The 17247-nt window shown below is 32.7% G+C and overlaps 1 protein-coding gene across 7 annotated transcripts; it reads left to right on the forward strand.

The window, feature by feature from the left end:
- Positions 1 to 3519: 3519 nt before the first annotated feature.
- On the forward strand, positions 3520 to 8805 carry LOC113702827 (uncharacterized). 7 transcript variants are annotated; one of them, XR_011819780.1, is made up of 9 exons: positions 3520 to 3887; positions 4184 to 4241; positions 4499 to 4541; positions 4704 to 4782; positions 5875 to 5931; positions 6263 to 6295; positions 6877 to 6969; positions 8141 to 8252; positions 8527 to 8805. XR_011819780.1 is itself a non-coding variant. In XM_072060862.1 (8 exons), the coding sequence occupies exons 2-8, from the start codon at positions 4220 to 4222 to the stop codon at positions 7080 to 7082; spliced, it is 360 nt and encodes a 119-aa protein (XP_071916963.1). In that variant the 5' UTR covers positions 3520 to 3887; positions 4184 to 4219; the 3' UTR covers positions 7083 to 7312. The 7 variants fall into 7 exon arrangements, 2 of the variants coding, with proteins under 2 accessions (XP_071916963.1, XP_027079777.1); XR_011819783.1 differs by lacking the exons at positions 8141 to 8252; positions 8527 to 8805 and adding exons at positions 5026 to 5066; positions 7050 to 7312; XR_011819781.1 differs by lacking the exon at positions 6263 to 6295.
- Positions 8806 to 17247: the final 8442 nt, after the last annotated feature.

Consider the following 17247-nt stretch of genomic DNA (forward strand, 5'->3'; position numbering starts at 1 on the left):
CCTGGCGTATTCTTGGTGGGGTGGATGCTAACCAACTGTTAATATTTCTTTCCATTTTCTCTTTTATTGTTCGTGCATCAAGGAGGACATTTGGGTTTTGAACGGCAACGGCTAGCCATTTTTTATATTCCGACCATGGAAAATTGGATCCCCCACTCCCTCCGGCTCCCCACTCGCAAAAAGGAAAGAAAAAAAAAATCCGAGCGGTGCTTTTAAAGAATTTTTGGAGAAAAATTTCTATCACAATTTTTTTAAAATGTGATGTATATGAAATAAAAAATATGTAAAAATATTTATAAAAAACGTAAGAATTTTTTCGAAAAAAATTACAATCCAAACAGGATTTAAGATTTTTCTACGCTTAAAAGGTAACAGCTGATAGGTTTTCTACCCTTAAAAATTGCAATCCAAACTTACAACGTAATTTTGTGTACTTATTTACCCAGTGACATGTACGTAAATATTTGGGCATTCGTGAGAAAAGTGTTTTGTCAATGCTTTTTGAGGGTACAAATGGAAAGAAAAATCATACTACATATTTTGAAAGTTACATGTAAAGAAAAGCTATATTTTGGCCCACCATAGCACTCTTATCACTTGACAGATTCAACTTTTCTGAAAAAATGCAATTAGGTTCCGCATTGTATGAAAATGACTTGAAGGTAACCATTTTTTTTTTTTTTTTTTGGGTTGTGTCTGAGTTACAAAAGCACCGGACTAACATCACAGAATAAAATCAAATTCTTCGGACGGGAATATTGTGAGTGTTTATATTAGTTCTTTAACCATTTGGTCTGTCTCTAGATTATATTAACTATTAATTAACTTGTCATGAGTAATCAAATACGGTAAATAAAAAAGCTAGCACTAGCAGGCCATTAAAAGTTACTTCAATAATGAAACAAAATGACATCACCGAGAATTCCCGCTGGATGCCAAAGCGAAATTCTTTTGGTGAGTAAACAAACAATAATGGAATTAGCTCCTGTTTGATAACTAAATTCAACACTTAAATTTAATGTATTTAAATCTTAACATGTTCAACGTATTTGATAACTAAAAATTGAACATTTGAATTAATTAAGTGGCATCAAATTTTCTAGGTAAAACTTGCTTCCAAAAATAAGTGATAAATTATTCATTTATTACTTAATATGATATATAATCAAATATAGTATTTAACAATTCAATAAATTAATAAATTTTAAATTTAGATTTTAAATTTTAATTTTCAAACTTCAGTTTTACTGAATGCACGAAAAATGACGACACTTCATTGCTCCCATGGTGCCAAAGGCAGTTTTGTAGCAGCCCTCTATTGAATGCTAGCAGGTTTTATTTGGTGAACCTTTTTCTTCCTTTAACTGCACAATTAAATACTACAATTTCTCGCATATGCGAAATCCTAAGATGTTGCTAGGACGTTGACTTAGCGATTTAACACCAACAAAACTTGGTATAAAGATGAATTAAACGGTCAAAATTGTTGTCCAGATCAACAGCGATACCAAGAATCAACCTTTCTTGATTTACTTCAAGGCCAGCGGCCCGCGTTTGGCAATTTCTTAGACAAATTCAATACTAGTATCTGTTTTCCTTGTTTTGCCCCTCCGAACTTTTTGGATAAGTCTGAGGTAGACGGTTTAAACGTCCACATGCAACCTTAGCATTGTTCTCTTTTGGTTTTTCATTCCAAATTCCAAACCGTAACCTACCTCTAAACCGTAATCTTTTTTTTTTTTTTTGGGAAGTATGTGAGATTAAAAAAGTAGTTAAGAAAATAAAAAGTCATCAGAAAACATTTGTATGATCTAAAAAGTAAAAAATTTCCTAAAAAATTAGGTCTAAACCGATCGAGTGTATCCAAACGCAGAACAAGTACTGTACTCTTTTTTTTTTATTATTTGTTGGCAGTCTTCCAGTACTTTAAGTTAGGCCACAACTGAACACCGATAAAGTCATGCATTAAATTAGGACATTATTAACATATCTAGTCTATGCGGGAATGGGAAGCTTTTCAATTGAGTTCTGATTGCTGACGTGGTGGGCTTCCATTGGCCGATTGGTGGTCGTCCGCTTAGTGTGAATTCGCTCGCGTGAATTGGTTGTCCAGCCGATTGTTTTTTCTCTTTGTTTGCTTGGACGTCTGGCCTGGAAGTCTGCAGCTAAATTCTGGTCCCACGTGGCTTTGGTTGGCTTTGCTTTGTTTCTTTTGTTTTTGTTTTTTTTTTCTCAGACCTTTAGCAATCCTTTTGCCTTTTGTTTACCCGTGCCAATTTCCAATTGATGGCCGTCCATTCCCACGCGTGAATTCTTTTGTTTTTTGTTTGCTCAAACGTTTAGCAATTCTTTTGGATTTTGTTTCTTTTTTTTTTCTCAGACGTTTAGCAATACTTTTTTTCCAATTGATTGTTCGTTAGCTGATCAATAATTTCATTTTTTATTACCTAACACATAACATTTAACTTTCAACTTCTTACAATTATTAACATTTTGTAGTTTCCAAATAAATCACAATTAATTATCAAATTCTTGTAATTGACACATATTAATTATTAACACATTTTTTTTTTCGAATATAAGAGGGGAAGGCATTCACCTATTATTATCAAATTTTCATTACAGCTTTATTTGGTATTGATTCTACATAAACAATCAGCAATGTAGTGTGCTTCCGCTGGTGTCATTTATCGTTTATTCACGCCACGCACCGCGTTTAATTATCGATTATCCACTATTAATTGTTATAACTATTTATTTATCTATTTTTATTTGAATTCCATTTTTTTACCCAATCAATCACTTTTTTATTACCAATTTTTTTATTCATTGTTAATAGCTAATTAATGATGTCACTTTTACTTGTTATTTTTTTTTACCTAACAAATCACATTTAGTTCCATGACTTTTTCGAAACTATTAAAAAAACATTTTTTTTGCCTCTTCACAAAATCGCATTTAGTTACCTTTGTTTTTCCAGATTTTATTAAGAAAACGTTCACCTTTATCTTGGGTTGCCCAACAAATCAAGTTTAATTATCGACTTTTTAAAATTGTTCTTTTTAAATTAGCCCCTAATTTTGCAGTTTTATTGCCAGACAAATTCCTTTTAATTACCGAATTTTATAGTTATTGAAATTTTTTACCTAACAAGCCGCATTTAATTACCAGCTCTGGGTAGTTATTAGCTAAAATTTAGCCTCTTTTTTGGGGTTGCGGATCAAATCATATTTGGCTGCCCTTTTTAACAATTGATTGCTAACTAATTAATTAATATTGTTACTTTTTTTTTGCCTGACGATTCGCAATTAATTACCTTGTTATTAATTGTTAGTTACTTAATCTGTCTACGTTGCTCTGTCTTGAGAAGACCGCTTCTCATTACTCTTGTCTTCTTTGCTTTTGGCGGGCTTAATAGTTAATTGTTTCATAATTAACTAATCTTATAAACTAACACCCTTAATTACCAGGTCTTTGCAACGGACAAATTTTGCTTGTTTAGTTTGGCTGCATCGTTTCTCGATTTCTTCATCCACCGCTCACATTTCCTGTCATCAGCCTCCAGCCTCCTTTTGTTGACAGCTGATTTTACCTGAGTTGAATAATACCTGACTCATTTTTATTATATTACCCATCCTTTCTGCTTCCATTTACGCTTCCTCATAAGAGCCTTTGTAGTCTTTTTTGTCCTTTTTCTGGGGTCATGTCTGTAAATCTGCAATCTGCCGTCGCCTCTTCTCGTTGTCGCCCATCAGCTCTTTTGCTCCCGTCGATTGACGTTGTTTTCTGCTTTGCATTTGTACAATGGTTATAGAGTTTCTCCGCTTTTCTTTGCATTTGTACAATGGTCCCAGCAGATTTTCTGCTGCTCAACATCATGAACAATGGTAATTGTGCATCTACTCCTTTCTTTACCCTTTTCTATTGCTCTTGTTTCTTTGCTAGAGAGAAAGAGCTACCTCATAAACATTGTTCTTCGTTTTCTTTAGCTATTTTGAACCTTCCTTTTCCTGATTTAATGCCTTGGTTCCGATTTGCAATGGTAATGTAATGATTCCGATTTTACAATGGTTCCGATTTCCTCTCAAATCCACCGTTTCTCCATTTTTGTTCTGTATACATTTTTTTCCCCTTGATTAAATTTTCTCTCATTCTCTGATAAGTTTCATATTTTTTGTCATAGGTTGAGAGGTCAGACTATTAACTAAACCATGAAGAAATGTGGAGATTGTTCTCTAAAGGTGAACACTTTCTCCGTGATTTTTTTTTTTTTGCTTTTTTGTACATTTTATCTGGATTTTTCCCCTTATATCTCCCTAATAATCTTTTCTGGCCAAGGTATCTGTTGGATAAATAAGAAAGGAAAAAAGGATGCAATCTTTCTCTGTTCGATGGCCGTTTTCTTTCCCGAAATTTGTTATCAACAGATGTGATTTTCTTAGATCTTCAAAAAATCACGTCTAATTTTTTTTTCTTTTGTGATGTTGCGATGTTGCAGGTATGAAATTTGGAGATTTTCTCCATCGTCGTCATGCTATTTTGTAAGTTTTTTCCCCCTTTTGAAGTCTCTTTTTCGTGCCTCTTAATCTTTATTTCCTTTCTATATTTATTGGTTTTATTCCCCAAAAATTTTTGCCTGGTTAATATCTAAATTTCGCCTATATTGTTCCTTATTTCTTTATCCATGCTTTCTCCCAAGACAGGTACAGCCAAGAGAAGATCATCACCGAGAAACATTGTGTGCAATTTTGCTTCCTTGGGATTTGTCCTTCTTCATCTCAGGTTTTCTCTATTTTATTTTTTCATTTTTTTAACTTTTGTACTCTTTTTTAAGTAGTTTCTATGTTACTTATTTCTTTCTTTTGGGTCTCTAGAGCCCCCTATACAAACTTGTATGATATTTATTATAGAAGAAAAAATTACTCGGTAGAGAAACTGAAGTAAAAGGTTGTCGAGAAACTCTGAAAAATGGAGTTTTCATGGCTCATCTTATGGCTTTTTTTTTTTTTGGTTTGTTATGTTCAGGGGTGCGTTCAATTATTGACTCACAATAGACGATCCATATGGTAACCAACCCAAAGTCTCCATTTGTGGAGATCAAATTTCATGTCAATGACTGTTGAAAACTTTAGTTATTTTTTCGTGTCTTTATTTTTGATAAAACTATTTTTCTTTTTTTTTCCTTGTGAAGTTTTGGTTCTCATTTTCCGGAGAGTATATATGGATTCTATAAAACAAAAGAAAAAAAATACTTTTTGTGTTTTCTTAGTTGCTGATAAAAGCACTGAAACCGATCAAGGAGCCATTAGTTGAGATACTCGTTTTAAGTACATGTTCCCTATATATTTGTATATGCATGAATCTTGCCTGCCCGTCGTCTTTTAAATGAGTACCTTTTATTTTAGGTTTACAAGAATACCATTTTTTGGTTAAATTTTTGTTTATTTTGTTCCTAGAAGATTGGTTTGAGTTCATCTACTGGGGATAACATTTTGGGAATATAAAGTGAATATAGAGTAAATATGGCAGATTGAGTATTAGCCTGTTAATGCAGAGAAATTTCTTACCATCTACTACCATTTAAGTGGTTTACTACATGTTTCTTGCTTATTTGGACTTTACCTTTTGTGAAAATGATTTCAATGTTTATGGGCAATTAAAAGTTTGGTGTGGTAATATGTTGGTCTTTCCAGTTTCTTTATATTCCTTGAAAAGGTAAAGAGAATTTTTTGCAGCTAAAATAACAAAAAGATGTTAGGATTACTTTGCATTTAGATCCTATTTTCTTAAGTCATCTTCTTTTTATTTTACTTTGGTTATGTTATTAATTTTTTTATTCTTTTATGTTATTAATTTACTTTGTTCATGTTAAAGGTGCAAATGATTGAAGATGTAGTCACTCCGAAACCAGTTCATGGAATAACAAACTTTGTAAGTTAAAAATGCAGTCCTTTTTTATCTTCTTTTATCTTGCTTTTGTGTTGAGCATGGTCACTATTAGCTGGTTTATTCTTAATTTCAGCCTTTCAGTCCTTCACTATTTGCACACCATTAATTCACTGTATTGGAATCATAAATACTACTTTGTTTACTATAGAAGGTTTTTTTTTGGTCTCTTATTTTATTTAATTATCTTTTATTACAGCAAGAAACGTGAAGAATTATTCAAAGTTTACTGAGAAAAAAAATGTTTAAGTGGTCAATTTTTTTTAGGCTTTACTCGTCATATATGTACTGATTTGCTCTATGATTTTCTGCTCAGATTTTTGTCAAGAGAGGGAAGAAAGAAAAAATGGTGGTCAATTCTTACTTTTAATCATTATGGGGTTGTACAACTATGCGAAACTTAAATACTTACTGAATTTGTTGTTGACCATTATGCTGTTATTGTAAGAAAACTTTTAAGAATTATTGCCATTCAAGAGGTTTACTCTATATTTCTTTTTTATTTAGATTGTTTGTATTGTTTGGGTAAGATAGCATATAAGTTTTTATTTTAGGATATTTTGTTGCCAAGTTTGGATGCGTTTGACATACACATTGTCATGCCTTAGGTAGTGGACATTTGTGGTGTGCATCGAATAACCATTGCCAAGATTGCTTATTTTGTAAATTATAACGATTTGTTAGCATATTTAAATTTGTGAAATTTACTTTACGGGTTTTATTCCTCATCTCACCATTAAATGGTTAAATGGAAACTTTTGAGAGTACAAATAGAGCTTCATGAAAACAAGAAACTAGATTCGGGCATAATTTTGGTGAAAATGGAACAATTTGGTTTGAAAGCAAGATTAAGGATTCTTTGATTTTTCTTTGTATTAGCTTCTCACAATTGCAACAAATTTCTAATGGCCTTGCTTTGATTATGTTCAGGTTCCCATTTTAAACAGCAAGCGAAATGGGACAAAAAAAAAGAAGGCCATGAAAAGAAGCAAGGAGGGAAAATATGGATCTTCATCAGAACATGTATGCTTTTGTTCACTTTTTTTGTGAAATTTAAGCTGGTTCTGTAAGTATTTTTTTTGTTTAATTTTTCCCCTGATTAGAAGGAGAAGATGAGAAGAGGAATAACCAGATGAAGAGAAAAGTATGGATCTTCAGCCCAATCAGATTATAAGTTTCTTTAATTTAAGCAGTTTTTGTAAGGTTTTATTTTAGTTCAAAATACATTTTTAAATGAGTTTTTGAAATGAAAATGAGGTGAGGCTGATGAAGGGAAAGAACAGATCTTTGGTTTGATTGAATGCTTTAAGTTTTTTCTGTTACTTTTTCTTTGTAACTTGAGCAGTCTTCTGAGTTTCTTTCTTGTTTGCCTTTTTTTTATTTCTGACTTTCTATTATTGAATGTGAAGCAAAAAAGAAAGAAGAAATAATAAAATTTCATAGTCCTAAGCGATTTTTTTTTTGAAAAAAAATTTGTGTGAGTTGCATCTATGGTTGTAGAATTAGTTATTAGAATGATTGAAAAATTGGATTTTGATCGACTCATTGTAGATGGTAAGAGCTTGAAAGTAATTGATCAGATAATGCTTAGGATCACATCAAATTGTTTTTGCTTTGAGTTTTCATTTTTTATTGGTTTATTCATTGTGCAATTATTTATTGTGCTTTCAATAAGATTTGATTTTGATAAGATTGTGTGAGGATTCTAATAGCTTTCAAATGATAAGGTAGATAGTAGAATCATTTATACTTTTTGGTTTGGGGTTTCATTTCAATTTGTGGGAATTAGGTACCAGAAGAGCTATATTTTGTGTTATCAATGTTAATTATCATTGGATTTGCTAAAATTAGCATTTGTGGTGTACATTTAAAGCTTAAAGTAATGCAATTCAAAGCTTAAAGTAATAAATAGTGCTATAGTGCCACAAAAATTCAAGGCATTAGTTAGACGATTTTAGAATCAAAACAAGGAGGAATAACGAACATCATAGGTTAAGCTTACTATTGCTTTAGGTAGAATAATTTCAAATGTATTGCACTTTGAATATGTCTGAAGATCTACGTTGTATTTGATTGAACTGTTCCACTGATGATGCATTATCCTGTTGGGTTTAATTATTCTCGCTGGTTTTGGTTAAGATTGTCTTTGTTGCTTTCTCGATTCCTGAGATATGATCCTTTTTCTTTTGTTTAGAAACATTAAAATTACCTCTCGTGCACTTGAAGTGTGAAGATGCTCATGGATTATTTGCATTAATATCATCAAGAAATTTTGTCAGATCTCGTTGCTTTTGGTTTCTCCTGAGGTACTATCTTGTCCTTTTACTTATTTCTTTGCTTATACTTTCGGACTATTATTATAGATTGGTATAAATTGCTTTGTTTTTTTTTCCAAAATTTGATGTTTCTGATCGGAGTTAAGTGTTCCATAGAAATTCAAATCCTCTGATATTTTCTTTAGGATTTTTTTGTTCAAATGTTTAGTAATCTGGTTTATGACATTGCTTCTTGTCTATAGCTTTTAACTTGGAGTTTCGTCTATAGAGTGAGTTTCTAAACCCATCGTTCACTGCTCGATAGGTATTTGCGTTCATGGGAATGAGAGGAGAATCAGAATGAAGCTGGAGCTCTCTGATGCTATTAGTCATTGAAAGTCTAGAGTCATTTTGCTTGTGGCCAATTAGAAATACTTTTTTCTTTTCTTTGTCAATTTTTTCAATTGGCACTGGTATACGTTTAGTCTTACTAAGTAGATTTTCTCTTTATACTGCATGTATATGCATTTTATTATTCGTTTGAATATATTGTAAAAGAAACTTATTGCTGTTAAATATCCTTTTCTAGGAACTGACAACTTGATTTGTGGTTTTTATCAACAAAAAACAAACTTATAACTATTAAATGCCTTTTTTAGGAACTAACAACTCGCTTTCTATATTTTTTCAAGCTATATTTTTTCCCCTTCTCCTCCATTACATGTGTCTTTTTTTATTTTTATTTTCATTCTATGCAAAAGCAAGGAGCATCTTAATGATCTTAGAGTCTCTCATTATATTGTCTTGCATTTCTTTAACAGATTATTCATATTCACTGCTTAATAAAACTACAAAAACAGAATGGCAAAGTTTTTGGTGTATCTTTGTGTAACTTTTCATACGTAATATTTGAATTTGAATCATTGGGCATTTCTGGGCAACTTTGAAAATTACACCGCGCATCGAGCGGTGTTCTCCTCCTAGTCAACTTAATTGGCAACCATTGCAGACCATCCAACTTTCCAACTATTAAGTCAAGATCTTGGAAAGACCCTCAAAAAAAAAATATATCTTGGAAAGGATTTTTTTTTCCTTTTAAGAATCTTGGAAAGGACCTATTTACCTTTATTCAGGACTATCTCTTTATTATCTTTTTTTATGTGATTTTTTTTTTCTTATTTCTTTTGGGTTAGGAATAGAAATGGAGAATTTTGACTCCTCACCCCACTATTATTTTTATTTGGTTTTCTGCACCCTATTAAGTAAATTTTTAATATAGCACTATTCTCAGACTTCCAATGTTGGATAAGGCAGATAGATAGTATACTACTTATTTTCCCTCTTATAAAGTGGATATCTACTCTTTTTTGTTAGCTGCAGAAATTCAATTGTCCAAATACTTGTAAGAAGTTAAAAAAAAATCTTATACAATATACACCCTCTATATTTTCCATCACATATTTTAAAAATAAAAAATCGCGATTAGAAAATTATGTATGACGCAGTAATGGACATGGTGCTGCATATGCATAGTAGCTAGAGGTCTTTTATGTTTTATAGATGTGCAAAACACAAATATTAGATTCCTCCCAAAAAAAAAGCAGAAAAAGACAGAAAAAGGAAAAACTAATATGAATTTAAAATACCTTTCACATATCATTTCTCGTATTTGCTGGTGATCCTCGCCGAAATGCTTCAGAAGTCAACCCCAGAGGATTCCAAATATGACGAATGAATAAGAAATCGCTGGTGAAGCAAGCCAGTGTTGATTGATTTGAGACTAATAGAGTAGCTGATGGAGATTACTTTGACTTTGCAAGTAAATTATGGCGGCTGACCCTTGGAAGGCTGACTTTGATTGATTGAAAAAAAAATGAGGAGCACTTTAGCCCCAATGTTGCAGTCACTTAATTAAAAGAGGAGGAGAAAAGCAACAACGGATATGGTATAATTAAGTCGAATACTGTAGTATTCAATCTTGCTTGATTATTTTATCAAGTTTGAAATTTTATTTAAATTTGATTTGTTTATTTATCAAATCAAGTTGAAACGAATTTTTATCGAATATATAACAGTATTTAAATTTGATTTAATTACTTGACAAATCAAATTCGAACGAACTTTTATCAAGAAGAATTTGATTCTAGCATCGAGTAGTTGGTTCATTTTTCAACCCTAACCATAAATGGACGATGCAAATGCCATCCCATATAATAAATGACCCGGCAACGGCAGGTTTTCGTTGCTGTAGTAAAAAACACAGGAATGGTGCTAATTGATTTTGTTTTATCACAAGTTTCAGATCCATGGTGGATGGGTTTTCTAAACCAGAAACTTAATCAGCAGCAGGTCAATCACAGTCTACCATGTTTTATTGTGCTGAAGATAAAGCTTAATCTTAATCTCTAGTATCTGAAATAACTACATACTAAACCTAGATATCTTTCGGGCGATTGTTTTTCATGCGTGTTGCATAGGTAGGATATGCATAACTTAATCGAAAATGGAGATCTTTGGCTGGCTGAATTGGTTACAGAAGGAAACGAATCAAAAAGGAGCGTTGCACTGAATTTTCTTCTCAAGGTATTTCAATGTCGAATATATAACGCTGTTTAAATTTGATTTAATTAGTTGGTAAATCAAATTCAAACGAACTCTTACCGAGATAAGTTCGATTTATTTTTCAACCCTAACAACGGACAGATATGCAGTATGAATACTTAGCAATGTGAGTAATTCGTCCTTTTTTTTTTCCTCTTTTGTTAAGTAAAATTTTTAGTCAATATTTGCCAACAGATATGCTTGAATTTCTCATGGCAATTGGATTTGCTGCGAGAAAAGAACTTGTATTCAAACTTCAGTCAGAGATAATAATCGATCTGAGCCCTTGTACTAATTGTTATTACTGGTGACAAACTCTTCATGCATTACAAACTGGGGAATCAGCTGCACTAACCAATCAGAGAATCGATCGCTGATCGATTCCGGGCCGACCAGAAATCGAAACCGTTGATTGAAGGTCGAAGATACAGTGGCGAAGGTCACACATAATGTAAAAAAAAATAAATAGAATAAAATTTGGACCTTATATATATATATTTTTTTTATCAAATCTTAACCATCAACCTTCTTCTGTCCCATATTCTAGATCCGAGCGCACCCTAATTGGCACTAGGTCAGGTGCGTAGTAGGTAGGGATTGTGGCTACTACGTGCCTAAAGATAGAGCTGCGAAAAAATGCTCACCATTTTGCCTTAAAAATAAATAAATAAAAATACAGGTTGCCTTGTACCACTGCATTATGAACCAGTACCAGTTTTTCTTTCTGGGCAAATTCAGTACCGGTTGTCTTGTCCGTTTAGAGGTCTTTCTCCATCGGATCGCGAGCAAAAAGTTGTTACTATTTTTTTTGTAATTCTTAAAAAGCTACTCACTCTTGCTTCCCCCTTATGATCTCTGGCCCAAGAAAGGGAGAAAAATCCCAAAGGTCCAACCACTATTGTTTTGGTTAAAAACATCGACTTTTCTTGTCGGTTCTTGCACGTGATTTGAGTGGTGCAATAATCTTTTTTTTTTCTTAGTTCTTGCACGTGGTTTGACTATAATTCATTTTATTTTATCATCAAATCCAAGAGCTGCAATAATCATCAAATTGAGATAGAAAATATGGTACAAATAGACAGAACTTTTCTTTCAAAAAAAAAAAAATAGACAGAACTTTTCTTGATTCTTTTTCTTTTTCTTTTTCTTTTGTTGGAATACAAAAACATGTTTAATGCCAAAAAATAAATTTAAGATTTTCATTACTATGATTTATAAATTTCAACCCTCCAGTGCTTTAGCATAATTTTTTTTAACGATAACAACAAAATGAAAAAATTAAAAATAGAAAAGGTCTCGAAATAGACCCTATAATGTTGCGTAAACTCTTTTTTATATCTTGGTGGTTAAAAAAAAACTTTTCTTTTGGGAAAAGAATTCTTTTTTTTTTTTTTTGGATAAAGGATTTTTATTTTTTTGATAATCCATATGTTGCTTATATTATATAGGGAAAAACGTGCTGGATTATAGCTGAGCTGATGCACCTGGAAAGCCATATGCATGTGATGGCATGGCACGTAGTAGCATGCCACAATCGGGGTCGACGTGGGACGATTTTAGCCTTTATTCTTTTTTTCTCCAAATCTTTTGCCAACAGCCCAATTATTTTTTTTTAGTGACATGAAATTCTTCACAACACAACAAAAATAGTAGTCTCATCAGCTTATCTAACTTTTGCATCCATCGAGTGATCAAATACTTGCAGCGAAAAAAATCTAAGGGTTGTGCCAAAACACTCCCTTAATCTAGTTGGATCTGTATACCCACTAACCCCTTACCACAGCCTCCTTAGGCTCCCCTCCCCCTAGATTAGGATAAAATAGGTTATACAAAATGTATCGTTGCTGACAAAAAAAAAAAAAAAGAGTGATTAAATACTTGCAAGAAAGTAAATCAGACAATACGCTCCGTTTGAATTAGCTTTTGTTAGAGGTGTTTTTTAAATATTTTACTATAACGGTATAGATAAAAAACTTTTATTATAAATGTTTTTTGAAATATTTGAAATATTATATGGATTAGATGTCTTTTAAGTTTTTTTTTTAATTTGTACATTAGTGTAGTATTGTATTTGAAAATTTTAATTTTAAAAAATAGGCCAATCCAAACGTAGATCTTTCAGTTTTGCAGATGCTCATTGAGGAAAAAGCAATCGACCTTTCCCCATCTTTTCCCCAACTTCTTGCTCTCGAACATGTTTAAACTTATGGATGGGTACGAATTACGATCCCTATACCAATTAGATAGGGTCCTTTATTTTTCTGTTTCCTTTATTTTCCCACTAAGTGAATAATTAGTTTTGTTTTCAAAGTCGTTTAAAATATCAATGAAAGCATGCTTTAGATTAATTAAAACTTTGGAAGGGCCTTTTTACTAACAAATCCTAAGACCTACCTCTCATAATTAACTTCTTTTCAACAATGCTACGGAAAATAAATGAAAAACCTAATGATAAGACACCACTACCTTTTAGCTCACAGGGATAGATGTTAATTATGACTAGTTGATACGCTAAAAATCCAAGATCAAGCCCTCAATCTTTAGAAGGCAACCTAAATTATAAAATACACTTGGGAACCAATCAACCTTGCTTGAGTCCATAAAACACTTGCATTTAATCAAAACTCTAAAACACAGTTTCCTTTTAAATGAAACCTTGATTATTAGATGACAAAATCCGTCAAGATTAATAATATATTTAGAGTAAGCTATAGGAAACAAATTTACAATCTAACACATGCAACACGCTTAAAACGTCATAAGTTGTTAGGTTCTAGGCTGACAGATCTTTGTTCTTTTCATTTCCAATTGATGTTCGTTTTTAATACCATGCAGCATGATGGTAGGGATGCAACGTGGCATGTATTCTTGTCCAAAATTTTCTGAAAATTTCACCAATTGATGCAAATGCATCTGTCTAGTTCGATGGTTATTTAGTCCCCTTCAAATAGCTGAAAATTTCACCAATTGATGCAAATGCATCTGTCTAGTTCGATGGTTATTTAGTCCCCTTCAAATAGAAGTACATCTAAAATAGAATTTATCGTGTTTGAAAAAAAAATGATGGTAGGAATGATTAGCTTGTGACCTGTCTTGATAAAAGAAAGAGAAGGACGAATGAGCTTGTGACTTGTGACGATTACACTTAACTTTTTAAGGGAAACAGGATCAATCATCCATCCCAATAATTGGAACAAAAAAAAAATTACTGTGGAGTTATGGAAAATCCAGCCCACCAAACAAAATCTTCGAGGATCAAGAGAGATATATTGATTTGGTTCCGTGTCCATTTTTGCAGCCGGGATTTTGATAGGAGAAGAAGGGAGAGAAAGGTCTGCTGTTTGGGGCTTTGTAAGGGACAGAAGAGAATGCAAATTGAAAGATTAGGTGAGAATCTATTTTGCAGTTAAAATGAAAAAAACTTTCTGCCCAAATATGGGTGGAAAAGAAAGGCAGGCTGAATAAAGCTCTATGAGATTTTTTAATGTACTACTTCTATCTTTAGATGTATATTCAATAAAATTTTATTGGCGTACATATTTATAATTTTTTCATTTCTTTCCTAAACTCTCAAACAATATCAAACTTTATTATCTTTTTGGCTCTTCTTTCATAACTTTAACATTTCCCATCTTTGCTTTTCTATTGACAGGTTGTCGAGCCTGTACAATAATAAATACCTACTCGAGAAAAATATAGATTTTGTATATAGCGGTGAGTAGAGTCGAATCCACAGGGATTGGGGATAACTTATTTCTTTTAGAGTCCGAAGTATGGGGGGTTTTTGGAGAATATAAAATAACTAATTAACTACCTAGTAAAACAACTAATAGAAATAAACAAAAATTAATCAATAATCAATACAACTCTAGTCAAAGGTACAACTTTTCAGATACGGTCCATTCAACTGATCATCGATGCAAAGATAATTCAATTACTCATTACTAGATTGGTTATAGTTGTCATACACGCGATAAACAACCAACATTTCCTTACCTTTTCGATAGTTAAGGTACGACCATTAACTATTTCCCTAACCAAGAAATAACCCTAGGCACGACTATAAGATTTAATTTCTCAATTGCAATAAGAATTAGAAAAGCCCAACCCTAACCAACAAACATGTTACGAGGGTTTGTTTAAATTAGATCATACATTTCCCTAACATGAAACCAATCACGCTAGTCACCACTGGTATTAATCAATTGAACAATTACGGATTCAATCAATTAATATGACCGTAGATTATTAGGTTAATTAGAATATCGCGCCTTTGACATTCAAATAACATAACAAGCATAAGCAATTAAATCAGGAAACGTACGAATACCAATGAATAAAAAAAATAAAAAAAATTATGGATCCCCTAAACATAAAATTCAAACAAAATATATCCATTAATGCAATATCCAATCCAATAAGAAAAGGAAATTATAACAAAATTAATGCTAAATTAGCGTTCTATCATCTATCCTAAAATTGAGGATTCTCTTGGAAGGAAGTGGCAATGCTCAACCATACAGGTAAAGATTGGTAATGTGATTTTCAAATCAATTTGAAATATTTGAACGTGCATGTCCATGTTTATCTGCATCTTTTGCTTCCTTCTTCAGGATCCTCGTCCTTCCATGCACTGAAGAACTGAAAAAGAATGCACTCGGTCCAGTGTGCTGGCGAAGATCTTTGATACTCTTTTGAAAATCATTTTCACATTTTACTTGGGTCATGGTTGAATCAGTATTAATGAATGGAGTAGAAAAGATATCTTTAATCATGCATGAAACCATAACCTACTGATGACATTATGCATGAATCATTATATAAAGTGGAGTCAATTCAAGTTCTTGCATTAAGACAGTAGAGGGAAGGTTTAGTTCAGTAAAGCAACCACGATTTTGAGATAAACTGCACTGGCGATCAGGTCTTCCCAACTGAAAGAGAAGTAAGAAATGAATCGTCAACTTCCTTTACTTGTCTTTTATATTGGCCTACAGGTGGATTTTAATTTACCCCAGCGTTTTGACATTACCTATGTCGATTCGGACCAAGAGAAGAAGCAGCCCATCATGATTCATCGTGCAGTTCTGGGATCCTTGGAGCTTTTTTTTGTAGTTTTCATAGAGCATTATGCTTGTGAATTCCCGCTGTGGCTTTCTCCTACCCAAGCTCGGATATTTCCAGTCACAGATGCACAGGTATTTGCCACTTTATTTTGTCCCAGATATATTGGGGGACTAGTTGTAAGGCTAGCTAGGTGAGAATTAAACGGTTTGTTTGCATTAGGGAAGCTAGCCTATAGTCAAACCTTGCTCTATTATGTACTTCTTTTCTCATTTGTTGCCGAGAAGAAGGTTGAGGAAACTAATTCAAAACGAATTAGCACTTCTCTTAATCTGCTTAATCTTAATTGGTTGCGGAAATTTGGCATCTTCTTGTTTAGAAACTTATTAGAAATGGAGAGAAGCAGAAAATCCCATTGATGGCTGTTGTTGGCCCCAAAGATGCAGAAACACAAACTGTAACTGTTAGGTCGGGACTGTGCCAATTGATGAATTTATCACCCGAATCAAGCGTGCAGTTGAGAGCAGAATATACAAGCTCAGAAGTATCAAAAAATACACGTTCTCTACAAGATTTGTAGTTCTTACTTCACTGCGTCAAGTGGCACTATCAAGAATATTTGATATTAGTTAATACAAAAACATAAGAGTTGATTAACTCTTTAACTGGAGTATCTGCTTCAACATTCAATATCATCAGTTTGAATTTGGGTTGACAATTTGAGTATAATGGCATCTTTTTATCTAAACAAGGGTGAGTGGAAGAAGGTAAATCTTCTCTTTTTTGCACGTCTCACTGGAAATCCATCAGTAGGACACAAGAAATATTTTTCGGAATTGGCCTTTGCATTGACAGAACAATGTCTGTTAATATTATTATTTTGTCCACAGCTTTTCATTACAATCTGCAACACGATGAAGAGAATACTCGTAGGGTACAGACCTTTTCCCTACTCTTTTTCTCATTTCTAGACAGTTTCTGCAGAACAAGTGAAGCTTACCATTTCCGAGCTTTATCACGCCAAGAATTAAGCTACATGATCACATTATATTTTAGCTATCCTAATAAATCATCTCCCTGATTTCCTCTCTTTCTCTATATTCCATATCAATTCATGGTCTAAAGGACGTGGACATTGAATATCTTTACCCAAAACAAAAGCAGGCATTCCCATTATTTCCTCTAAACACAAGAATCCATCACATATGTTCTAATCATTATTCACAAAATCAATATAAAAAAAAAAATCAAGTCAATAACACGAAAGACTAACATAAACTCTCCCAATATGTATAATACATATCAAAACCCTATAACTAACTAGCAAAAGCATGTGAAGAAATAACATGTCCGGGAGTCAAGTACACATCAATATGAACATCAG

This window comes from Coffea arabica, chromosome 8e (genome assembly GCF_036785885.1).
Source record: "Coffea arabica cultivar ET-39 chromosome 8e, Coffea Arabica ET-39 HiFi, whole genome shotgun sequence".
Lineage (NCBI taxonomy): Eukaryota > Viridiplantae > Streptophyta > Magnoliopsida > Gentianales > Rubiaceae > Coffea > Coffea arabica.

What these genes read in the sequence shown, in the direction of transcription:
- LOC113702827 (XM_072060862.1), top strand. Translation starts at nt 4,220, where the DNA reads ATGTGGAGATTGTTCTCTAAAG. An exon ending in TTTGTCCTTCTTCATCTCAG is followed by an intron (nt 4,783 to 5,874) that starts GTTTTCTCTATT and finishes TTCATGTTAAAG; the next exon opens with GTGCAAATGATTGAAGATGT. An exon ending in TTCATGGAATAACAAACTTT is followed by an intron (nt 5,932 to 6,262) that starts GTAAGTTAAAAA and finishes TTTTCTGCTCAG; the next exon opens with ATTTTTGTCAAGAGAGGGAA.